The sequence below is a fragment of the Sycon ciliatum genome, chromosome 3 (assembly GCF_964019385.1).
Source record: "Sycon ciliatum chromosome 3, ocSycCili1.1, whole genome shotgun sequence".
In the NCBI taxonomy this organism is placed as follows: domain Eukaryota; kingdom Metazoa; phylum Porifera; class Calcarea; order Leucosolenida; family Sycettidae; genus Sycon; species Sycon ciliatum.
Genome location: NC_088645.1, coordinates 18,728,660 through 18,755,801, shown reverse-complemented (window position 1 = coordinate 18,755,801; position 27,142 = coordinate 18,728,660). Strand labels below are relative to the sequence as shown.

General features: G+C 46.0%; 1 protein-coding gene across 1 annotated transcript; it reads left to right on the top strand.

Annotated features, from left to right (window-relative positions):
• Positions 1 to 698: 698 nt before the first annotated feature.
• Positions 699 to 25,395, top strand: LOC135812527 (mucin-17-like). The gene is made up of 4 exons (XM_065325859.1): positions 699 to 970; positions 17,330 to 17,461; positions 22,752 to 23,069; positions 23,455 to 25,395. The coding sequence occupies exons 1-4, from the start codon at positions 709 to 711 to the stop codon at positions 24,228 to 24,230; spliced, it is 1,488 nt and encodes a 495-aa protein (XP_065181931.1). The 5' UTR covers positions 699 to 708; the 3' UTR covers positions 24,231 to 25,395.
• Positions 25,396 to 27,142: the final 1,747 nt, after the last annotated feature.

Genomic DNA, 27,142 nt, shown 5'->3' with positions numbered 1-27,142 from the left:
ATGTCCAGCGCCAGGGTGCTTTAAATGGACCCCATCGCTGGATATACGAGGAAATTCTCTCCTCGCCAGCCATTTCTCGCTCCTTCATAGTAAACATTCCAAAAATGCATGCCAAAGTTACTCAGCATGTCAGGAGAGGGGAAAATCCCCGCTCTAAGTCAGTCACTCGAAAAGAAAATCGAATTTTGCCGTAGCTGAAATGTCGAGCAAAATATCTTTAGAATGCGACATTGCAGCTCCTCACCAATCAATGCAATTGAAAGGTGGGCTCTTCGGCGTCTTCCTAGATACTTAGTCCTTTGAATTCCGACAAGAATAATTTGAGTTACGAATGTTTTATAATATGCATATCCATCGATCTCTATGGATCGATTCAAGTACGCACGGATGGTAAAGGGTTTTAACTTATTATAATAATAAACTGGTCGAGTGAGGTGCTATAATTCTTTCACTGTGTGCATTGCTCTTGTGTGTCCAGCATTGTTTATGTTCAGCACAGTCATCAGAGTTGCGCACAGTGATGTAGCATGCAGAATGAGAAGCGGGCTAAGTGAAGAACGCGTTGTTTCCGGGAGACCAGGGATTGTGTACTACAGTACCTTACCGAACACCACAGTAGCATGGATTGACGTTTCTACCTTGATCGCACATTTCACGACCTTCAGGGTTTTGGGCAGATGTAATATGAAGATTGCGAACATCAATTTCATGGTTGGACGTGGTAGTCATTGCGACGTGACGTACACTGTCGTTCGTGGAGATTACAGTCCTACTTGGGGTGAAACGGTTACCTGTGGTTCCAGTCCTTGTTGTGTGAGTTACGCATTCCATAACTTTCAAGATGCTCTGAAGCGCCAGTCCTATGGTCCATCATCGGTTACCGTGTTAGTAAAATCATCCTCACACTGCTCAATAAAAGGAAGTCAAGTCGGGGTTGTTAGTACGCCTTTATTCAACCTCTTTATGGAATGTAAGTACAGAATAAAGTACATGAAAATGTACTTTTCAAATAGATTCACGATGCTCCCCTCTCCATGCCCTCACCCACCCCCTTCAATACTTCCCCATCTGACGATGGACTGTTGGCTCGGCTTATTTAGCTGATACAAGATTGATCTTAGTCTCTTATGGGATCGATCACCTTTATAATATGTATAGCTTAACCCTTGGGAGTCAATGGTTCGATTTCGAACCATGGGCATTTTGTATGCATGTGGGCGCAGTCAAACTTTCGGTTCTTGGCCAAATCAAATTCAACAATCGAAGGGTCTGGATGGTAGAGCAAACTCTCCGCTATCGCCTCGAACAGGTCAAAAGTCTCTCCGATGAAGTTTGAGTGAGCGGCGAGCGATCGAACATTTCGATTTTTCGGTCGTGCGTGCAGCGAGCCAGCAGAGCGTGAAAAAAAGGATTTTCCCAGCTTGATGACAGGCAGCACGTGCCAGGACCGGCGCGGCGCGAAGACACGGCAAGGTAAGCTTCTACTGGAAAAAAATTGAACAGTTCCGAGCTAGATCCAGTGAAATGGCTACAGGAGACCGATTTCGTCTCAAATCTGGAGCTGGACTCGTGTTTGGGGCGCGTTGTGGCGGACAATGAATAGTGCTCTTGGCGAGTGTGGACTCATTGTATTTCTCTCATCAAGAGCTTTCCAACGAGCCCAAGATCTTCAAAATCGGTGAGGTGGAACCAAAGTTATGTTGAAAATGGAGTGCGCATTTTCGTGACTGCCACAAATTCTGCGGAAGCAAAAAGGTTACGAACTCCAAAGGGAGAGCATGTCTGAGAAAACCAGAACATATGTGTAAGTCTGTCTCTCAAATTTCGCTCAAATTTTGCAAGTAGGTTTGCTTTGGGGTGTCGATCGACATTCCAAAGCTCGCGCAAAATCTTTTGAAGGGAATCATGAAATTGGCAAACCCCTCAAAATTGACCCAATATTGGCACGATTTATGGGTCTACAAACGAACCACGGCACAGCGTACAAGAACAAGCTACGAACAAAACCACATCAAGCCAACATTACCTCACCTAAGAAGAGTTCTTGGGGCAGCACAACTTAGCAACGCCAGCATCCCAGAAGACGAGGGCAATCATCCCTTGACTACACAAATGATCGTCTTGAAAATAGCCAAATTACAAGCGCTGATAAAACAGCGAGCTACGTCCTCAATTAGAAAACACTATATAGCGGCAGATAGTAGAACACCTCTTCTAGCACAGAGGACATGTCCCCAATCATCCTTTGTGGGTTTTCATGAAACAAACAATTTTGAATTTTTCCACTCGACCATTCTGAAATACTTCCAAACTCATACCTGCGCAGGAAAGCTCGCCCCTCCGCGACGTCTAGTCAGCGATTTCTACACTAACACCACTCCCAACGCTGCAGAACAAAGTGTATTGTTGACTCTAACAAAGAAAGGCAGCGGTGATCACTTGTCACTCCAAACGACAAGCTTCTCCTTGCGCCAGCAACATTTTTCGGTGCAACAGTTGATGCAAAAGTGACTGAATGGACCGTATGCGTGTTAAAACAAAATGGCGTCACGATTTATTGAAAGTGGTATAGTTGGTGGAACGAGTGTTCAAACCCATTTGAACTTCATACTGTTGTTCTTCTTTTTGACATGCTCTCTTTCCATCGTCCTTAGCTTTTGTTTGTTGAGAGCTGTTTTGGCTTTCTCCTATACCTCTGGGGGATGCCAAGTGATGGTTTTGAGAGGCTGGTGATGGCTGTGAGCGAGAGTTTGCCGATCGGCGTCGTCCTCGCTATAGCGATAAAAATACTAGTAACTGCGCACCTGGCAGATATCACAACACGTCGGAGCGTCCAGGAGCAAAGGAATCTTGGGTTTTCACTGGAATCTAGTTCCTCCAGCATCGTGTAGCCCACCGTCGGCGAATGGCGGTCCAGAAAGGTCGAACCTGGTCTTCTGCAGCATCTCGCAGTCCTGCGAGGCACACTGAATACGCCTGTCATGTATTCTACAAATAAAAATCACGAAGTAGTGGACTTTACAGTGATGAGTCTATCCTGTATGCTGCAAAAGACGCAGGAAATGTGACTGGTGTCCGTACACTGGATGCCAATATCATCCCAGTCTTCTCCTGCAGGATCTGTTTGACATTGACATACCGATATGTAGTGGGTCGACATTGGCCTGGTTTTGCAGCTATCTGCCTGGTTGGATGTGGCAGGTTTGCATTGGCGCGTCGTCCAGTCCGACATTTTCTTGTAACTGTGGAGTACCGGCAGGGTTTGAGAGGTTGCTCGAGCTGTGAACACATCTCTACTGCCTGTCTCGTCCTGGAAGTGCCGTCTCGCCGCTTCCTTGCTCTACAGTAACGCCGTTATTTCGCTTTGTTTCGTGGTGCAGCTCAAAACCTGCCCAAACAACTGTGAGCTCGCAACATGGTATGGACAAATTGCACCACTCATGCTGGTTAGCCCTATCCCTCACACAAACAAGTCAACAAAGAGGCATCTTTGGATTGAGGAGTGCTGGTTTCGAAACAACTGGTTTGAAGCTCAAAGTAGAGCTGGTGTTAGCTCAGAGCAGAGCTGGTGTTAGCTCAAAGTAGAGCTGCTGTTAGCTCAAAGTAGAGCTGCGGTTAGCTCAAAGTAGAGCTGCGGTTAGCTCAAAGTAGAGCTGCGGTTAGCTCAAAGTAGAGCTGCTGTTAGCTCAAAGTAGAGCTGCGATTAGCTCAAAGTAGAGCTGCTGTTAGCTCAAAGTAGAGCTGCTGTTAGCTCAAAGTAGAGCTGCTGTTAGCTCAAAGTAGAGCTGCTGTTAGCTCAAAGTAGAGCTGCTGTTAGCTCAAGGTAGAGCTGCTGTTAGCTCAAAGTAGAGCTGCTGTTAGCTCAAAGTAGAGCTGCGGTTAGCTCAAAGTAGAGCTGCTGTTAGCTCAAAGTAGAGCTGCTGTTAGCTCAAAGTAGAGCTGCGGGTAGCTCAAAGTAGAGCTGCTGTTAGCTCAAAGTAGAGCTGCTGTTAGCTCAAAGTAGAGCTGCTGTTAGCTCAACGTAGAGCTGCAATGCTAAATGGATGTAATATAGCGCAAGGCAGAGCCGCAGCAAATAGCTAGATAACACCAGTTGTGAGAGTGGACCCGGTTAGTGGGTACGATAATATTATGATGGTGTGAATAAGTTGGATAGGGAGGGATGGTGGGAAAAGAAACACTGCTGAAGCACGATCCGTTGTCTGGAAGAGCACAACAGGGCAAGCAAGATTTGTTTTTCTTTTCCGCAAAAATGGGCTGGTGCCATTTGTGATTACGCAGCAAAACAAAGCGCATGACGTCAGTCTTGAATGCAGTACAAAGCAATGCAGTGTGTGCGCTAGTTCGGATTGTTGCTAACAAGTACTAGCACAGCTAGTACACCATTAGCCCTATCCCTCACACAAACAAGTCAACAAAGAGGCATCTTTGGATTGAGGAGTGCTGGTTTCGAAACAACTGGTTTGAAGCTCAAAGTAGAGCTGGTGTTAGCTCAGAGCAGAGCTGGTGTTAGCTCAAAGTAGAGCTGCTGTTAGCTCAAAGTAGAGCTGCGGTTAGCTCAAAGTAGAGCTGCGGTTAGCTCAAAGTAGAGCTGCGGTTAGCTCAAAGTAGAGCTGCTGTTAGCTCAAAGTAGAGCTGCGATTAGCTCAAAGTAGAGCTGCTGTTAGCTCAAAGTAGAGCTGCTGTTAGCTCAAAGTAGAGCTGCTGTTAGCTCAAAGTAGAGCTGCTGTTAGCTCAAAGTAGAGCTGCTGTTAGCTCAAGGTAGAGCTGCTGTTAGCTCAAAGTAGAGCTGCTGTTAGCTCAAAGTAGAGCTGCGGTTAGCTCAAAGTAGAGCTGCTGTTAGCTCAAAGTAGAGCTGCTGTTAGCTCAAAGTAGAGCTGCGGTTAGCTCAAAGTAGAGCTGCTGTTAGCTCAAAGTAGAGCTGCTGTTAGCTCAAAGTAGAGCTGCTGTTAGCTCAACGTAGAGCTGCAATGCTAAATGGATGTAATATAGCGCAAGGCAGAGCCGCAGCAAATAGCTAGATAACACCAGTTGTGAGAGTGGACCCATGAAACCAGCACTCCGTTAGCTAAGCACTATTGACGCACCGCAAGGGTCAATTAATGTCAGCACAAGCAAGCATTGCGCAGCTAGAGTTCAGTAGCTCATTACTCACCCGAGTTGGGGATCATGGCATCCATGGCACGGCAGCAAGCCGGGATGATAGCTGGCGGTATGCGCTTGTTGTAGTCTGGATGTAGCGTAGACACGCATCGCTCTTTCCACTGACCTGCCACTCGGAAGAAGGAGTCGGGGGCACTAGCCATAGCAGCAGTGGTGGCTGCACCAATGTGGACCGAATGCCCGGAGTAGTTCGACTGGGATGGTACACCGGCCGCAGAGACAAGAGACCATACTGTTACTGTGAATGACTGCCTGGTCAGCTGCTGTCTGTTCGAGAGTACGAACAAGAGTTGCTCCGGTCCCTCGCGACGAGTGACAGATGGGTAGCTAACAATGGCACGGACCGGGCAGTACGGCGGTACAGACGGGCCAATGTCACTAGTAACGCCTTTACCGAATGGGTCCGTCTTGGATGAAAGCAGGAAGAGTTGCAGGCGTCCGTCACCAGGGGAGCTAGTACAGCCCCGTGTGATGCCATTAGTGAATTCAGCGCACCGAAGAAATCCAAAGAAGCAGCATGACGGCTTGGCAGAGCAGCTTGTCATGGCCATTCAGGATACTACTTTTCCGGCGTGCATCCGTCAGGTGTCGTAGGATTGGCATAGTTATAGGAAGGCGAGGGGTGAGTGCAGCCGTACCATGGCATCGTTGGATGCCCTTCAACACCCTCTTCAGAAGCCACGCATCTACTAAGGGGCCAGCAAACCCATTCTCAAGGTGGGCTTTATGCACCGCACTCGCATACACAGATACAGTTCAGGGCACGCTGATCATAGTTCACGCATGAATGTGTGTCCAGGAACGATGACTCGGGCAGCAAAAGTGAGCTTCCCCAGGAGGGACTCGAGTTGACGCTGGCCGATGCTGCGCTCGCTGATAGTAGCCATGAGTGGCGCACGGATCTCGGACAGCTTGTCCTCTGGTAGCCGAGCTTCGTGGCGCTCGCAGTCTAGGACAATACCAAGGAAGGTCAATGATGGTGATGGCCCTTCGAGCTGGGATGGAGCAAAGAGTGCCGAGATATGTGAACGCCCGGAGGGGGATGGTGACTTGCTGGTTGGCTGCAGCCAAACCAGTGGAGATATCGAGAAAGTCATCGAGGTAGTGAAGCCGGTGATCTATAGCAAACTCGTGCTGCATGATCCAGTTGACTGCTGTGGCTACTAAGTCAAAGACGGCTGGGCTGGAGCGGAGGCCGAAAGGCAGAAAGCGCTCGTAGTAGTAGGAGCCTTCCCAGCGAAGTCCTGACGGCGGACTGGGATCTGCCGAAATGCACTGCGTACATCGAGCTTGGACAACTACACAGGCTGTGGGCATGACATGATGATGTTGATCGCGTTGTCAATGCTCGCGTAGTGCAGAGAGAGCGGCTCGGCAGGAATGCTGTCGTTCGCGCCGGTGCCTTCCGGACTAGACAGATGGTGGATCATTCGCGGCTTGCCGTTCTTTTTGGGGATGGCACCAATACCAGAGCGCATGAACTGAAATGGAGGTGACGGAAATGGGCCTGTGGTCTCGCTGCGGGCGCAGGAAGCAGCTAATTGCTCGGATATAAATGCCGAGTGAGTGAAAGCCAATGGTAGATTATTAGAGAAAACCGAAATGTCGTGTTGGCCGGCAGATCCAAGAGTAAAGCCACGGCGCAGGCCATGGGGAACATACGCAACACATGATTGATCTGAGTGGTTACGTAACAGGCGGGCAAAGTGGTCAGCTAGCAGTGTGGTGTCTGCAGAGTGTATAGGAAAGAAGCTACGTACCGAGTCAAGCGATTCAGTAGCCATTCTGCTAGGAGCGGCGGGGTGGCCAATTGGCTCCGCGCTGCCGCTGGTTGCACATGATGCATGGGTGGTCCTTGCCACACTGGCTGCAGGTATGGGAGAAGCGGCACGGCGACGAAGAACAGCGACCTCCATTGAAGTTGCGGCAGATTTCTTGGCCGTCGCTGGTATGGTTGCGACCACTGGAGGCAAATGCTGCTGGCTTCGGGACGAAAAGGACACAAACCGCCCCTGGATGGACCGTCTTACATTGAGCGCATTTTGGGTGTGCATGGCCTGTGACAGCTATCTGCCATAGGTTCACGTCGATGGTGTCCAACCTCTTCGTGCCTGGTTACTGGGCCACGAGCATCCGCAGCTGGCGGTCGTACTCTAGCCACGCGCTTGGGAGGAACTGGCAGTTAGCAGTCAGGATCAACTGCTGGTACGCAATCAGTTCAGCAGTGCGGTGTAGGGCAGCAGCCGTGATAACAGACATGTATGTGGTCCACGCCTCGAGCCGGGTAGCTACATGTGTAATTATCATGAACCTTGCGACGCACCTGCTTCGCGTCATCCGACTCAACGATATTTAGCTGGCTATCGTTATTCGGGCTGTGCACCAGCCGGAATGTTGGGCCGGAAGTGTGCAAGAATTTCAGGCAACAAACTTGAAAAATCTACGAACTCCCCTCGCAAGATACGTTCTTGCACAGCCTTGGGCACAGCTGGCTGATCGGGTGGGTTACAGGAGCTTGGCCTGGCGTAGTGGCGGCAGCTGCCGCATTGCCTTGGCCTTGGGTGAGGAGCGGCGCCGAGAGTGAATGCTCTCCGATAATAATAAAATGGCGGCCGACAAAGCCGACTACACCTCGTCCCCGTACGGGAGCGCAGAGATCCGTTGAGCCCGCGTCACCTGAGCTGGCGGAGGAGGCATTGGTGCACGTCGGGCTTCTGGGCTCGCGAGCCGTGTCCGCACTGTCATGTTGCTGGTTCTCCTGGCCGGAGCAGACCTCACTACCAAGGGCTAGTTGTGCCAGCAAACGGTCCTGTCAAATACTTTTACTAAGTTTCCTTTCGGATTCAAGCCGCGCTGAGAAGGCTCGCCGCGGAGGGCTTGGCAAGGCATTGCCTTGACAGTGTCGACAGTAAGGTCAGACATACTGAAGAAATACAGTGTCGAGGTGACACTCGGGCTGGCAGCAAAGCTACGAAAGGAAAAGAAACACTGCTGAAGCACGATCCGTTGTCTGGAAGAGCACAACAGGGCAAGCAAGATTTGTTTTTCTTTTCCGCAAAAATGGGCTGGTGCCATTTGTGATTACGCAGCAAAACAAAGCGCATGACGTCAGTCTTGAATGCAGTACAAAGCAATGCAGTGTGTGCGCTAGTTCGGATTGTTGCTAACAAGTACTAGCACAGCTAGTACACCATTAACTAAAACCGGGATAGTCGAGTAAGCGAGTTCACTCCCTGGGCCATGGCAAGATCTGTTCAGCGCGGGCTATTCCAACCTCCAAGTGCATAGTCACCGATCGATCTATGCGATGGTGGTTGACCTACAAAGAGCCAAGGTCTACGAGTACTACTATTTGATGCTGTCTACATGCAGTCAACAAAATCAAAGTACCTCAGTATGCCCCAGAATAGGGCAGGGGGTTCTGGCGGCACCTATCAAACAAGCAGTAGGGACTAGTGCCAGCTACCTATTGGAGGCTAGCTGCTACAGTCTGTCACTGGAGATAATTATTATGTTCACTGTTTAGACTGAGCACAATCAATGATGCCCAATCAATCTGCCCAATGTGTGTTCTGTTCCACCTAATTATAACGTCCCATCGCATCAACCCTACTACACGCACATGTCGTCACTCTAGCACGACTTGTGTTATTATTGTTTATTTTGATTCGCACGATAAATAGAGCACAATAAACGTTAACTTGACCGAAGGTTAAAGGTGACTGCAGATAGAGGAACACATCGAGGTACAGGTACCGGCATCAATACAGTATCAGAGAGAAACAAACAAAAATGAGAGGTACGCAGAAAAAACTCTCGTAAGCCCAATGGGAAGTGGTTGATGAGGGATGAATGCACTCTCCACGCTCATCTACACTGTTCGTGGAAATGCACACATACATACAATAATATACAACATGCAATAGCATGCACAGAACCGAACAATTTCATGTTCACACATGCAAGCACAGACCTGAAAATTAGTACCAAAAGCCGATACACAGAATATCCCCATACACACAGACGCACACACACACACACACAATGTCCCACATATGCGCCCGTGGCAAGAAAAGCACGCAAATCGACAAATGCACTGGATGTGAACCCATAGATTTTCTCTTATAGCAACGATAGCGGATCTGATTCTGAATGAAACACACACAATACAATCATTGAATGCCCATCCGCAGATGATGGTAGGTCCTGAAAGAACAGGCAGTGTTCCAGTGATGGGGAACAGAACTTCGAGTGGCGAGTGAGGTATACACACACACACACGTGCGTGCGCGGGCACACACTAAAGTATTCAGAAATAGAATCGACATCGTAGTATTCATTGGTTGGGGAATGGAAAGGAAAATAAAACATTGCTGTAGGTTATTGTTGTAAAGACACTGGGAGCACAACAGAAAGGTTAGCAACTTGCTTTGAAGCAAACAAAGTTATTATTCCACGGATCTCAGAAGGAAGGAACGTTCCAGAATGCTGCACTGGCAACAGGCGGCCTGCATGTGCGCGGCCCCTGCAGTCGGTGCAGCTGCCGGCCTTGCAGTGCTGAAAGAATGTGCAGTACAGCATGTCACATAGTATCGCAGCCTGGACAAATAGGCGCTGGGAAGTCCTAGTTATGTGCTCACCTACACCACGGTGCACCAATCTTCTGAGCTACTTTGGCAACAACTTTGTCCACTTGAGACTCCCATGGGCTGAGCCAGTTATAGAGGGCTGCACCAAGGTGGACGGCAATGACCGCTGATGGCAAGGCAATCCATGACACACAGTCACTAGGGCATCGTCAACATGGCGCTGAGGCTGGATCGATAACATCAACCTTTAGGCTGCCGCGGGGTTGACAACGAGGCCGCTGTCTCGAAGCTAGTCAGTCAGCCTGGTCACCGCCATTGACGAACCAGTCGCCACCGCCAGCAGTGGCGGTAGGTTGTGACAAGTGTGGTGCAATATTGTCAGCAAATTCAGTACTCAGGATAAGATGAGTGACAAAGGGAACGTTGTGTTTGATAATATTGAAGTGAACAGGGATGATCACAAACCCTGCGCGTACTCCACCGTGAGTTACAAGAAAATTCCGGACTGGACGACGAACAAACACCAACCTGCTACATCCAACCAGGCAGATACTATTACGATAGCTGCCAAACCAGGTCAATGCCGACCTACTGCATAATGTCAATGTCAAACAGATCCTGCAGGAGAAGACTGGGGTGTTGGCGTCCAGTCACTGAGTGTACAGACACCAGTCACATTTCCTGCGTCTTTTGCAGCATACAGGATAGACTCATCACTGTAAAGTCCACTACTTCGTGATTTTTATTTGTAGAATACATGACAGGCGTATTCAGTGTGCCTCGCAGGACTGCGAGATGCTGCAGAAGACCAGGTTCGACCTTTCTGGACCGCCATTCACCGACGGTGGGCTACACGATGCTGGAGGAACTAGATTCCAGTGAAAACCCAAGATTCCTTTGCTCCTGGACGCTCCGACGTGTTGTGATATCTGCCAGGTGCGCAGTAACTAGTATTTTCATCGCTATAGCGAGGACGACGCCGATCGGCAAACTCTCGCTCACAGCCATCACCAGCCTCTCAAAACCATCACTTGGCATCCCCCAGAGGTATAGGAGAAAGCCAAAACAGCTCTCAACAAACAAAAGCTAAGGACGATGGAAAGAGAGCATGTGAAAAAGAAGACGAAGAGTATGAAGTTCAAATGGGTTTGAACACTCGTACCACCAACTATACCACTTTCAATAAATCGTGACGCCATTTTGTTTTAACATGAGTATCGCGGATTTTTGGTTGTAGTTATTGGATTTTACTGCAAGAGGAATGATGAAATCACGTGCCTCGCGACACAAGAATGCCAGCTCTCGTAGATCACGGTTCAGCAGTAACTGTTGTTCTGAGTCACCTTGATCAAGCGCACCTGCACTTACATGGATCACCCGTTGATCTAGATCGGATCAAGTGCATCTTGATGTCCAGCTCAAGAGCACGCATGTCGTGTTGTCGGCCTTCCAGCCGGGACTTTCCGTCAAAATGCAGCACAGAGCCTAGGGCGAGTAGGATCACTTTGTTCATGACGTAAGAAATCTGCCATGTAGGCGCGCCACATACCCCCGGCCAACCAGTGTAGGCCGCGCGGCGCGCGCTGGTCAGCTTTGATGGCATGGACGACGGTTATTCGTTGTTGTTGCAGATCTACGTGGATCATCAGCATGTAAACAGTTACTAGCGGTAGTTCCTGTTGAACCATGTTCGGGATGAGCGAGGTTAGTGTGAAAAATGCATTCCTGTTCATACTGCAAGAGGTAGGTCTTAACAGATTATGCTAGCATAATTGTTCTCATAATTCCTACCAAAATCGAATAATCGCATAATTCGATGCAAATTGCATACGAATCGCATCAAATTGGAATAATCTGCCTGTTCGCATCAAATTTCATACAGTTGTACATGTTCTACAAGTACAAGTACAAGTAGATGGACCAGGAAGTCGTAGGTTTACCACTCCCTTGAGAACATGTCCAGTCCACTACAATCACTGACGGTCGTAGCTAGGTCGGACGGTGCGTTGACACCGTTGAACGTTTGCTACTACAGTACAACGCCCTCTACAAAAAAATCCCCTGTTATTTTACACAGAATCATGACACATTAGCAGCATATGTGAGCTTAATGTCCCCATGCCAGATTGTATTTTGGCTATCACTCTGTATCTTATATTGGAGCTGACCGATGGAACGCCCTCCCTGCCGCGATTCGCACCATATCCCTACCTGCTGCATTTCGCTCCGCTATCTTCACGTGGCTAGGGCACCCTGTAAGAAGACCATAGGTCTGTGGGGACTGCCCCAGTAAAATATGAATAAATAATAATAATAATAATGTGGCATAATAAGATAACTTTTAGCATAAAAATAGCATAAATCTGCAATTTTTTCAGCAATGCGAAAAGCATATTTTCACGAAACTATTAGCTTAACCTGTCCAGGCCTAGCAAGAGGAAATATCTCAAAGATTTCTTCCCAATGCAATACTGCTAGCGCTATAACGATAGTTTATGCATGTTCGGAGCAGAGCATGCAAGAAATATAATGTATCTTACCTCCTCCCTTATGGTCCGTTTCGAATAGCGCCTCAGGAACGATCGTGATCGTGTGCATTGTGTCGTGCACCAGAAAGCATTATTCTACGTCACGATGCACGTGATTTCTTCATTCCTCTTGCAGTTAAATCCAATAACTACAACCAAAAATTCAGTCACTTTTGCATCAACTGTTGCACCGAAAAATGTTGGTGGCGCAAGGAGAAGCTTGTCGTTTGGAGTGACAAGTGATCACCGCTGCCGTTCTTTGTCAGAGTCAACAATACACTTTGCTCTGCAGCGTTGGAAGTGGTGTTGAAGTGGAAATTGCTGACTAGACGTCGCGGAGGGGCGAGCTTTCCTGCGCAGGTATGAGTTTGGAAGTATTTCAGAATGGTCGAGTGGTAAAATTATAAATTGTTTATTTCAAGAAAACCCGAAAAGGATGGGGGACATGTACTCAGTGCTAGAAGAGGTGTTCTACTATCTGCCGGTTTATAGTGTTTGCTAATTGAGGACGTAGCTCGCTGGTTCATCAGCGCTTGTAATTTGGCTATTTTCAAGAGGATCATTTGTGGCGTCTCGGAATAATTGCCCTAGTCTTCTGGGATGCTGGCGTGGCTAAGTGGTGCTGCTTAAGAGAGCATGTCTGAGAAAACCAGAACATATGTGCAAGTCGATCTCTCAGATTTCGCTTCAATTTTGCAGGTAGGTTTGCTTTGGGGTGTAGATCGACATTCCAAAGCCCGCACAAAATCTTTTGAAGGGAACCATGAAATTGGCATACCCCTCAATATTGGCCCAATATTGGCACGATTTATGGGTCTACAAACGAGCCACGGCACAGCGTACAAGAACAAGCTACGAACAAAACTCCATCAAGCCAACATTACCTTACCTAAGGAGAGTTCTTGGGGCAGCACCACTTAGCCACGCCAGCATCCCAGAAGACGAGGGCAATCATCCCTTGACGCCACAAATGATCGTCTTGAAATTAGCCAAATTACAAGCGCTGATAAAACAGCGAGCTACGTCCTCAATTAGCAAACACTATACACCGGCAGATAGTAGAACACCTCTTCTAGCACTGGGGACATGTCCCCCATCATCCTTTTTGGGTTTTCTTGAAATAAACAATTTTGAATATTTCCACTCGACCATTCTGAAATACGTCCAAACTCATACCTGCGCAGGAAAGCTCACCCCTCCGCGACGTCTAGTCAGCAATTTCTACTCCAACACCACTCCAAACGCTGCAGAACAAAGTGTATTGTTGACTCTGACAAGGAAAAGCAGCGGTGATCACTTGTCACTCCAAACGACAAGCTTCTCCTTGCGCCACCAACATTTTTCAGTGCAACAGTTGATGCAAAAGTGACTGAATTTTTGCGTGTAGTTTTTGGATTTTACTGCAAGAGGAATGAAGAAATCACGTGGATCGTGACGTAGAATAATGCTTTCTGGTGCACGAAACAATGCACACGATCACGATCGTTCCTGAGGCGCTATTCGAAACGGACCATGAGGGAGGAGGTAAGATGCATTATATGTCTTGCATGCTCTGCTCAGAACATGCAGAAACTATCGTTATAGCGCTAGCATTATTGCATTGGCAAGAATTCTTTGAGATATTTCCTCTTGCAGTACGAACAGGGATGCATTTTTTCACACTAACCTCGCTCATCCCGAACATGGTTCAACAGGAACTACGGCTAGTTTACATGCTGATGATCCACGTAGATCTGCAACAGCATGGAATGAGCCGTTGTCCATGCCATCAAGGTCGCTTGGAGTTAACCAGCGCGCGGCGCAGCCTACACTGGTTACTAGTACATGGGGTATGTGGCGCGCCCACATGGCAGATTTCTTACGTCATGAACAACGTGATTTGACACTATTCGCCCTAGTCTCTGTGCTGCATGGGGAGGGAAAGTCCCGGCTGGAAGGCCTACAACACGACATGCGTGCTCTTGAGCTGGACATCAAGATGCACTTGATCCGATCCAGATCAACGGATGATCCATGTAAGTGCAGGTGCGCTTGATCAAGGTGACTCGGAACAACTGCTGAACCGTGATCTACGAGAGCTGGCATTCTTGTGTCGCGAGGCACGTGATTTCATCATTCCTCTTGCAGTAAAATCCAAAAACTACACGCAAAAATTCAGTCACTTTTGCATCAACTGTTGCACCGAATTATGTTGGTGGCGCAAGGAGAAGCTTGTCGTTTGGAATGACAAGTGATCACCGCTGCTTTTCCTTGTCAGAGTCAACAATACACTTTGTTCTGCAGCGTTGGGAGTGGTGTTGGAGTAGAATTTGCTGACTAGACGTCGCGGAGGGGTGAGCTTTCCTGCGCAGGTATGAGTTTGGACGTATTTCAGAATGGTCGAGTGGAAATATTCAAAATTGTTTATTTCAAGAAAACCCAAAAAGGATGATGGGGGACATGTCCTCAGTGCTAGAAGAGGTGTTCTACTATCTGCCGGTGTATAGTGTTTGCTAATTGAGGACGTAGCTCGCTGTTTTATCAGCGCTTGTAATTTGGCTAATTTCAAGACGATCATTTGTGGCGTCAAGGGATGATTGCCCTCGTCTACTGGGATGCTGGCATGGCTAAGTGGTGCTGCCCCAAGAACTCTTCTAAGGTGAGGTAATGTTGGCATGATGGAGGTTTGTTCGTAGCTTTTTCTTGTACGCTGTGCCGTGGCTCGTTTGTAGACCCATAAATCGTGCCAATATTGGGCCAATATTGAGGGGTATGCCAATTTCATGGTTCCCTTCAAAAGATTTTGTGCGGGCTTTGGAATGTCGATCTACACCCCAAAGCAAACCTACCTGCAAAATTTGAGCGAAATCTGAGAGACCGACTTGCACATATGTTCTGGTTTTCTCAGACATGCTCCCTTAAGAATTATTCTAAGGTGAGGTAAGGTTGGCTCGATGGAGTTTTGTTCGTAGCTTGTTCTTGTACGCTGTGCCGTGGCTCGTTTGTAGATCCATATATCGTGCCAATATTGGGCCAATATTGAGGGGTATGCCAATTTCATGGTTCCCTTCAAAAGATTTTGCGTGGGCTTTGGAATGTCGATGTACACTCCAAAGCAACCCTACCTGAAAATTTTGAGCGAAATCTGAGAGATCGACTTGAACATAAGTTATGGTTTTCTCAGACTTGCTCTCTTTAAAACATTTATACCTTGCTGTAGAAAGTAATCTGTTTCCGCCATGGAGGCCTCATCAGGGCAGCTACGAACTTTAAGTAGGGAGAACTCACATACATAGTGCCAAGGATACACCACATACATTAAAATAGGTCGTCGCCCTAGCGCCAGAGGGCTTTAACGACGAACAGGAGTAGGCAATGCGGAATGCCGCAACACTAGAGCAGCCTCCCTAGATTGCTCAACAAGACAAATGTCGAGAACCGTAATACCCACACTAAACGTTCAATCACATTTTTTTGCCTCTGGTTGTACGTTCTCGAAACTAACCGTGGTTGGTCTTATGGGGAAGGGGAACGACCATCAGTATGTGGGGACTGTGTTGTGAGCTAACCTGTTAGCGCCTTGTACATGTGTATTCAGCCTGGTCTCACAGGCCATATGGTTTTGTCATTGCTCGTGACAAGCAATGTCCCGGGTTCGAGTCCTGGTGCGTCTTGCATTCTATTCTCTTTTCAGGCCGGTCTGGTCCCTGACTAACCCATGAATGTTTGAAGTTCAGCTATAATTTAGACGTTCTTGTCTATTCTGGAACAAGAGAAGTTCCCATGCATCCACGCGATTAACGCGTCCAGCCCAGAAGTCACTTCACATCAGATATGAAACCTTTTCGTTCCTTTCTCTTCAGGATTATACAGGGAATGGCTGAAATAAAATTAAAAATGACTAAAACTTACAGGGCAAAATATGTACTGGGATACAGCAATCTGCACAAGGTAGAAATTTATCGAGTCAGTACCGTTGGACCTTGTCGTGCACTGTTATCGTGTGAGCTGATTGTAAAGTTGCGGTTGGTGGATAATAATTATAGTGTAACTTGGAGCACTTTGGTCCTTTTTTCGTCTTATAAATATATCCTCGAATTCGAGCCTAATTTAGAGAAAGGAAGGAAACATAATGTTTACGAGTTCACAGTAACTGTCCAACGCTGTAACTGTATGATACAAGTTAGTATAATTTTAGTCAGAAAGTGCAACAAATGGGAACACAACTGACAGAATACTGAGACATTCGACGAACTTACACCTTTTTTTCTTTTCTTTTTTTCCCAAAACAACAAATAACTCCAAAGCACGAAAAATGGCCAAAAACTCAACCAAGAACATTTGCAATAACATGTTGTTTAGAAAGACAGGGCAAGTGAATAATTAGTTGGTCCATTGTTCTTGATGGTTTCCGACGGTTACGTCGGAAGCGAGCCTCCGCCGCTGCCAAAGCAGTGTGCGCTCCGCAGTAGGGTGCAAATTTCAAACTAAAATGTATACGCTTACAACCGCGAATGCACATGATACATGATTTCAGAAGGCCGAAGGAAATCCTGCATCTAACAAATGCCATAACATGAGAGTAGTGCTCTAGTAACTTTACCTTTTAGCTTCGGAGATTTAATCTCCGAAGCGCTACCTAACAGCCGTCCAACTTGGAAGGTTCTAGAATCTCTCTGCACTTTGTCAGTTATGTGCCCAGTTGTTGCCCTTTCTGGCTTTATATAATAATTATGGTATTCAGCGGTGGACAGTTACTGTTAAATCATGTTACTTCCCTTTCTCTGAATAGTATTATTGGCTTAAAATCCGAGTTTAATATAACATTATACAATATTTTTTAAAGATGGGATGCCTCGAGTGGGATGCCTCGAGTGGGGTATTTGAGTGAGAATTTATTTTTAAATATCAGGTCAAAATAAGGCCAAGTTTTGTTGTAAATCAAGTATGTTTTGAGGGTGCTAGATAAGTTGTACAAAAACTATGAAATTTGTTTACACTTGTGTCTACCTTTGCAGACCCCCTTTCAAGTTGAACCGTACTTGTAATGTTATTGTGTTCCTGTGCTAGATTCAAACGGAGCAATAATCACGGCGGCGACAAAACCCTCGCCAGTTCCGATTGAAACCCAAGCTGCTGTTTCGCCAACGACTGCACGACTGCTATCAGCGACAAGCAGCATGAAGAACACAGCTCCAAACGGTATCTGTACTAATATTCTAAATGTTTTTTTTAATAAAAATAAAATTAAGTAAAACTATCGTGTCAGTTCCCGAAGGGAACTCTCGACCACCGCCAACACCCAGTTAACCCAAACCCTGTCAATGTTGGGATCGCTGTTGGTGTTAGTTGTCTGCTTTTGACGTCGAACGTATTTTTGTCACAGTAAATTTTTATTATGATGAAGAAAGGAAAAGGACAAAATGTTACGAGTTATGACAAACTGTCCACCAACGTAACCAGATCTTATACAGTCAACGAGTGCGAAAAATGGCACAAAACTGACAAGGAACACTGAAACATTCGGCGACCTGACACCTAGCTCCAACACTTCTCCAAGGCGCAAACCAACAACCTTCCAACTAACGTTCGACACTCTTTGTTGCCGTGGCGCGTAGCTCGTGCTCTTCTTCGTTGCGCTTTCCTTCCCCTCTTTGACCTTTCCGAGCCGGTGCCTTCCAAGTTGGGAGGTTGATCGTTAGCGCCTTGGAGAAGTGTTGGAGCTAGGTGTCAGGTCGCCGAATGTCTCAGTACTCCTTGTCAATTTTGTGCCATTTTGTCGCACTCGCTGACTGTATAAGATAAGATCTTTTTACGTTGGTGGACAGTTTGTCATAACTCGTAACATTTTGTCCTTTTCCTTTCTTCATCATAATAACCTTAATCAGGCCAATATTCCCAAAAGGGAACATATCTTTCCGCATGCGATTTGGTCAAGGGAAATTCATTTTTCTTCCGCATTTTCGGTTTATATACATATCTAGAAGGCTGATGATCATGAATCTTGGAATATTTGTCAGGCTTTTGAAATTTTCGAGTATCGGGATATAATGCGAAATGTCGTGAATTTACGGTATTCGGCCGTACTTCAGAAATTGAGAATTCTGGTGTGAAAAACAGTCTTTATCAGACTAATCCACAAGTAAGAAGTGCACTCTGCTACTATGGCCACCCAACTGGCCTGAAGATTCACCGAAAATTTGGTCATAGCACATAGAAACCCGCCGTCTTTCTTCGATGTTCCCAAAAGGGAACATTGGCCTGATCCGAGACTCAGATATACCTGATTTTCACCAGATTTCAGGAACCAGCATATCTAGCGCATAGGACTTGTTTGTTATATCCGTAAACGTGAATATATAACTGATGGAGCGTTTTTGATGTTTTGATGGTGATTGGACCGTCTCCATGGTAACCAAATGTGGTCATATATTTGTGATTCACTAGCATGCGGAATACATCAATGCGTTGCGAGCCTTTAATTTGCCAAAGTAAAGATTGCTTAACAGTCTCCAAAGGGATATACTTCTGAAGTAGGTTTTCTTTTGTGTAACAAGATTCACTTGAACAATATTCAGCAAAGTATGGATGCTTTATGCCGTTCTCCTGGACTTTCGAAGATTTTTTCCTCAGCGCGGTTGCATTTTTGTCAGAAAATATCGCTTTAGCTGTAATGTGGTACGGCAGAGGGAAAGGTTTACAGTAGCAGAGTCCTTTCGGGAAAGGGACTCAAAAGTGATTTCAATGGAAGCTAACGACTTTGTTGAGAACTCCAACACACTTCAGGACCTAGTTATAGCGCCACCGATTACTGGCAATCTGACCGTAAGCGCTATAGGGGTAAGGCATCCTGCAGCAAAAAGAAGTGGTGAGCACACTTGCTCCTTCCCTGAGCACTGCACATTCACAACTCAGTTCACTACATGGGGCTTATGATTCAGTGATTCTGATGCAGTGAATTTCCTGTGCCCAGGGAAAGAGCATGTGTGCTCACCATTCTCGTTGATATGAACATGGACGATGAACTAGAGTAGTAATCAGATGATTCAACGGATGATAAGAGTTTCATCGAACTTGCAAGATATATGGACCTAGGCAACTACCAGGTGACGAATGGAGAGGATGATGATTTTGGTGCCTGTCCTGTTGATAGTGAGTACGACGGCAAAAAAAAACGCAAACCCACTGGAGCAACGCGTTGGGTGAAATAGACTGGTGTTTACAATAGGCGTCCTGAAATTGAACTGGACAAATCCCTTCACGATCACCACGAGATCACTACAGCATCACCCACTTGCCAATCGCGAGATATACACACCCTGTACATCTCTAAACACTATTTGACGAGTAAGTACCGCTCGATACCCGCGATACGGACAAGGCCCACATTAGCTCGGAGACCGACAATCTTGAGAGATTCAGTGTAATTCTTTATGTCTGGCTCCACAGTCTTACAACTGATCTGAGAGTGCCAATTTTTCAAGCAGCGACGAGCCCCAAGCCGACGTCCTACATCCAGTTTCATCCCGAGATCGCCGTCCTATTTTATTATAGCCGACCCCGCCCAGAAGCACCAGTGTCTTGCTGTTGATGTGCAATATAAGGGCGTTTGACAACACAGAATGTGAACAACACAATGTCGTTGTAAATGGTGCAGACAAACCACGATATGTTACTGTTCTAAGTGTGGAGTTCGACTGCATTTCGATCGTTGATCGAATACCACGGTGTATACGAGACGCGAACGGTAGCAGCCGAAAACACTAAGAAACATTGCTGGACACTCCTTGACGACTATTACATATGTTTTCTTCTCCATTACTGCTTGTTCATGTTTGCATTGCTCCACAAACACTTAGGCAACACAAGGCAACATAATCCATTTTATCATATTGCATCTTCCCTTCATAAAAACCAGGGTCTTTTTGGTACGCGATCCGGCCAACGTTCCCTTTTGGGAACATATAAATATTTCCATAACGCATGGACATATTCAGTTCAAACTTATAAACATGCTTAATTGGTCCAATACAAGCCGAAACAAAAGAAAAAAAACTGCAAGAATACGCTGAATTCTTGTGACGGCCAAATTAAGGTAATATTGGCTCACCGTCCGAGTTAAAGTTTGATTGTTTTGGATTCGCCGAACAAAACCGACCAACTGTAAATCAAACAAAACAGGAACCCCTTCGACAGGCGAAAAGCCTTTGGGGAATCCTTCAATAAATAAATAAATAAATATTCGAACTTAGAAAGTTGCGACTTCGGCGGTAATAGTCATGAAGTTGGTTGCTTCAACTAGGAACACACGCTTCTTGCCAAACTTGACACTTGACTGACTCACGACTGCCGTCCGGGGAACATGAAGAGAACGTCGCACCTTCTCTCGGCAAACCTGCGAGAAAACACCACTCCCTGCTCCATACACAGTGTTTCGGAAAACTAACCCCTCATCAGGTGAGCTTGAGTAGTCTGAGGAAGACGGTGCCTGAAAAGCACAACTTATATCCTGCTCTCCATGCCAAACCATCCCCATGGGTACAGACTTACAGGGACACTTCGTATCCAAAACACTTCGTGAAGCTCCTGGTAGCAGCTTGAGTCAGAGTCTCTCTTGGAGTTGTGCTCAACATACGTTGAGAGCCAGTAGCTAGTCACAACGCTGTCACCTCCAACAACTAGTCACACGCCCGCGTGCGGGAGAACAATACGAACTTAGAAGTTGCTTCTTCCGCGGTAATAGTCATGAAGTTGGTTGTTCCAACTAGGAACATACGCTTCTTGCCGAACTTGACACTTAACTGACTCACGACTGCCCTCTGGAGCACACGAGGAGAACGTCGCACCTCCCACTTGGCAAACCTGCAAGAGAGCACCACTCCCTGATCAATACACAGCGTTTAGGGGAATTCACCCCTCATGAGTTCAGCTTGAGTAGGCCGAGGAAGGGTGGGCCTGAAAAGTACCGCTTATATACTGCTATCCAGGGCAAAAACATCACCAGGGATACAAACTCACAGAGACGATTTGTTTCCAGCACGACAAACACTTCGTGAAGCCCCAGGTAGAGGCGTGAGTCAGAGTCCTTCATGGAGTCGTGACATTTAGAGCCAGTAGCTATTCACAACGCCGTCACCTCCAACAACTAGTCAATGTTCGCCCGAGGAACATCAATACGAACTTAGAAGGCACTACGCTTAATTCATTGTACAGATACATATGCGGACGCCCTTTTGCAACTCTAGTAATAAATAACGCACAATATCTGACATTATATCCCACTGTGTAGGCGACGATTCCCTTGCCGCGATGTTCTTATCTACCTGCTCTTTGCCTGTACATCATCTGAGGAGAAGTTTAAGTACCTGACGTGTGTTCTCATTCGTATTGGTCTACCATTTTTGTCTTGGAGGAGGCTTTCCACAATACTCACGTTCTCTTTTCCCTACCAGTAGTTGTAATGTATAGTTTTGTGTTATAAATTGCAATGTATTGTATTGTATACTGTAAAGCCGGAAAGTTTAACGACGAAAATGTTTAACGTTTTTGTGATTTAGGCATGATAAAGTTCAGAAAGTTTAGCGATTGCTACCAGGCCACCCAACTGTATGCGCATCTTTACACAAACATCTCAAGATAACGTTTCATCAAAATAATAACGAAAAAGAATTGGTTGTTAAAACGTTACACTTTGTGACTTCTTAGACTTTCCGGTCTTACAGTAAGTTAACTCGTATTTTATTTTAACTGGTTTGAGGGAAAGAGGAAAACGGGAAAAGTCTGAAGAAAAAACCACTGTCACCACCAGCATTTGTATTGTATTTTACAGAAGAACCTTGACTACCGGTCACAGTGCTCGATACACAGCGTGCAGAGCCTAGTACACACGAAAATCCGGTGGGACAAAAAAGTGATTAATTGTCTCTACTCACGAGTTTCATCGGCTGAAAAGCAATCATCAGGAGACTGGGGCTATAGTCGGGGTTGTGTGGTCTTATTCACTATAGGTGTCGTCCCATATACATGTATTGTTATTTAATATCTTGTATATTTACTTGGGCATTCCCAACAGACCCTAAGGTCTTCTTACAGGGTGCCCAAACTTAAATTGGGCATACCTGACACGCCCTGAGGTTGCAGTACACTGACGTATGCTACAATAAATAAAATGGAAAAACATTTTGTCTCTCCTGCCTAGTACTGTAAGAACGAGGCGCTCCCTGTCTGCACTCAATAATATTTTTCTTGACTTTCGGGACTCTACAGACTGGGTCTTTCGCGGTAATATATTCTACCTCCCTAGCTTGATGTTGGTGAAATATTTGGTTTATGGGTATGCAGTTATCCAGACACCAGGCGATATTGTATTCACTTTACACTTTCGGCTACATTGTATATTCAAAAAATGCCGGGCTGAATGCATATGTACGTGACTATGAAATGATCTGGTGCCAGCTTGCCACTTTGTTTCTTATCTTGATTTGACATGCAGTGGTGTCTTCTTCTCACATTGCTTCAGCCACCATATCGCCGTCTCAAAGCGTCCATGCATCGACAGTGACCCCGCTTTCATCCGTGGCTTCCACATCCTTTGCGTCAACCAAAACGTCACCATCCGAAGGAATTACGACAGATGAAGGCCCTTTATTGACCTCTGTCTCACTAGTTACCTCTTCATCAACACCTTCAGCCACAATATTGACATCGGAACTGGTCCAAGTGGTTGATTCTGGAATGTCGAATACGCCTTCACTCCCATCAAGCCAAGACACTACTATTCTAATCGACACAGAAGTGACCACTTCTAGGGGTAAGAGAGTATAATGATCATGTCGTCATTGACTCCTTACAAAGGCACCGAAATTGGACCTGTACAATTACAGATCTAGCAGGTGAAATGTGTCCCATATTTCACATTTGACGCCCTCGATTTGCAAGGCCATATACAATTGTAGGCTCTGGAAGTGGCACGAATGCTGCCCGACGTTAATAGAGTGGTGTGATTGGAATTTGTTCTGGGTACAGGTTTTGTACAATAGTTTTGCTCATTCAACAAAATAAACAAAGCCTGTTTCACATAGCTGCATCTGCGCCTGGATCTTTGAAGGGTGGCGACGTTCCTACAGATGCGGAAATCTCTGCCTTTAACCGAGTCTCACGCGACTTGTGATTTTCTTAATCTCTCTGTTTTCCAGATCCACCTCCAGCCTCATCCAGTCACGCACAAAGGCCACAAACCACTGATGTGAATGACGCAGTAGCTGTGGAGTCACCAGCACGCAGTACTCCAACACAGTCGAGAATCACAGTCGGGGCTGCAACTACCCACCGTTTCAGGCCCACGGCACAGAGCTATACTTGGATGATTGGATCGGGTGTAGGAGCTTTACTATTGCTCGGGATCATATTGTCAGTGCTGTTATATTGTAAGGTAAAGCACACTTCATCAGCACTCCGTGTTCCCAGCGACTCGTCCGGTGGCGAGCCTGGCCCCATTGAAGCACGTACCCTAGCGTGCGAAAACCCACAGTATGGTGTGGCAGAGGATATACCAGTAAGGTTTAACGTGAGCAGCAGCCAAAGCGGGTACTCAGATGTAGATGTGCAGTATGTGGATGGGAATCAGGTCTTATCGGAAGACACTACCTATGACACAATGATAAAGAGCTACACGCTACATGGTGGGAAGAGCGATGCGAAGGCGAAGCCCTCTACTCAACTTGCGCCAGGAGGTGAACAACAACAGCTGGAGAATGGTGTTGGCGAACAACCGCAGTATGATCGACTGGACATTACCCTTCGCAGAGACAGTTATGCGGAGGTTGTGCCACGGAATTTGCGCACACCGTCTACAAACATAACTGCCACAGCAGAAAAAGCGGAATCGGACAAAGAGCCTGTAAGGAGCCCACCGAAGCTTGGTGATGAACCGTACTATGCAAGAGGAGAATATGAGACCCCCAATTTGTGATGGATCATAGCAAAATCAGAAAGAATGACAGACCCACCTGACGAGATAATTTTTACTTGAGTATAACAATTGCAATTCACATGTCCCAACTATCAATCTAATGCTCATTTTCTCTAGCTCTGTATTGAATACAGCACTTCTTTTAAGCTACCAGTTCCCTCGAAGCAAACAGGAAATGTTATCCAATGTTATGCAGATCACAGCATCAGGTTGAGTCAGCCGCAAAGGGGATGTGATATAAACCTCCTTTTCTTATCAGGAACGTCACGTCCCCCAACCATTCTCCCACGCAAAGTGTAGAGCATAGCTGGGTGGTTAGCATTTCGCAGTAAGTTCGTTCAATCAACTGTATACCGGTAAATATTACACCTGTTGTGTATGGTAACATATTGCCCCACGTTGTAACCACCAGCCTATGTATTTCCAGCATTCAATGATTATTGAGGATAGCACTCCATTATACTTTGAAGTATTACATTGTGTTGTTCATCAGTCTGGCTAATGCAGTACATTGATATTAATTTTGTTTTCCCTACTCGAGTCCTTTGCTAGGGGGAGTGCAACGAACCCCATCAGATAACGTCATGCACCACCTTTACATCTACTACAACCTTTTGTAATATTCTCGTTTTTTCTCTATTTTTGTCTGATCCTCACTTTGCTAAACATACAAAACCAGTATAAAAAATCGGTATGCACGTCTGTACGTTTTCTGATTGTATTTGGTACCAGATTTCGCAACATATCTTTCCCACATCATCTCTTGTTTTTCATCATGAAAGACATTCTTTTGCATAGAGAAGATGTGGATTACGGTTTCACCCTATCAACGAAACCAGCGTCAGGGTTGCATGGACTCCGGCCTGGGTTTAGAATAGGATCTGCTTCGCATTTCTTCACTGTTCCTTTGCTTTTCAACCATATTCACATTATCATTATAATAATAAACATGATCACATATCACGTTTGCAGTATGAACGTGATAGTCTTGTGGGATGTCACAAACCTAATATGACCCGCTCTATGCGGAGGCTCCCATGTAATCCTGTCTCAATCTCCTTCTTCACCACCACCTTATACTTAAATCGTCATACATATCTCTCCATACGTTTGCCCTTCAATCTCTTCAAGAAGTACGCTTCTTTTAAAGTTATACTCCCTGATGAAGCCCCAAGGTATTTGGGGAGATATTAGCGACGATTGCAGTGTAAGACTGTGGTGATGAAGAATGAGAATGAGACATATGTATAAGACGAGCACATTTAATTGAATGGTCCACACATTTTGTGAATTCATAAGACGTGGCCCCGTGATTCCCCTTGGCTGGGCATATCACTTGCTGTGGTTACTTACAGCTCCGGTACTCACAGCATCAAATTCGCATGAAAACTAACAATAATTATTAAAATGCATTCGAACACCTTATTTTCAAGGCCAGCTTGAAATCTACGCAGGGTTCAAATGACGAATTAATAACAGTAACCTGGCCGGCCTAGTACTGTAGTAGACCTGACACAGCAACAACGTTGTTTTATTGAAGGCGTCACATTGTTGTTATGAATGCAGGAGAGCATAGGAATCAAAAACTGAACAGCAAAATTTATTGCTTAGTCAATTTACTATTCAATCTTTGAAAATATAGTATAATCGCGCGATTAGTGTCCCTGGAGCTCTGTCTCTTCAGGGTCCATCACAGATGGGCCACTGATAAACTATTCAACTGAGGAAACTATTCAACAGAGGGCTACATTTTTTCAAATGCATGTAAATTTACGTCATCCAGCATAAAAAACAAAGAAGGAAAAGAAAAACAGAGCCTAAAGTGTACAGTAAACTACCACGACTCGACAGAACGAGCAATAACCTGCCAACAAGAGGTGCCATTTTTGATCCTGAAACCACCAGTGGGATGACATGGACAAAAAAATTACCAAAAGACTAGCAAACTAACTGTTACTTGCACGTGCGCTTGGTTATGAGCGGGGGGGGGGGGGGAAAGAGGCATTATTCAAGAGAGGGATTTATTGTTTCAATGGCCCTCAGACACTGGGGTACTGCTCTATTCGAGATAGGGTAGACCTAGCTACTGTTCAAGTGAGGGCTCTAATCGCGCAAGTACGGTAACTGCTTCAGCACTACCGTAAAGTTCAAACATGTAGATCTACATGATTGTATTTCATTGCGACTACGTTGGACTAAAAGCCTACAACAGTAAAACTAAAAGCCACGCGCCTCATTGGTGGAACTCAAGGCACGATGGTGATCAAGTGAAAATTTTCGCGGAGTCGCGCGATAATAGTGCTACAGTCCATTCATTGGAAACTGGCACCCTAACTTTTTGGTGTCTCTCTCACATAGCTGTAGATATCGTGAAAACAACAGTACATCCTGCATTGTGTTACCCATGCAATTACTCCTTGCCACATTTGAGGCCAGGAAAGTCCAAGAACAGGGAAATAGAAATTCAGCCAGGTTTTTCAAAATGAGGACTGGTATGCCATGGCAAATGTATGGAGAAGCAGATCCAAAACCCAGATTTTTGAGATTTATAGTGGGTTTTTGATACTCAATTCGGCCCAAATCCGTTTTTCAAAAACTAATGGGCCAGTTTCCGATGAATGGACTGTAGCTAGCTCTCAGGACAGTATCATTTTCAACTCAAGAGACCTGATTCGTCGCAGTAGTTAGTGATCATTCTCATTTTTGTTCAGAAGCCCTTTGGCGGAGTTTCAGACCTTGAGCTTCGTTCACCACCTCAGTTTGCTCTCTCGGTGGTTCACTTGATAACACTCGTAATGGCATGCTTTCAGCCTGTCAGACCTAGTTATTCCTCAAGCAGAAATAAACATGCAGACCTATTTTCGGTAGTATTGGACTTTAGTCGGAAAACTGTGGACACTAAGCGCTAGGCC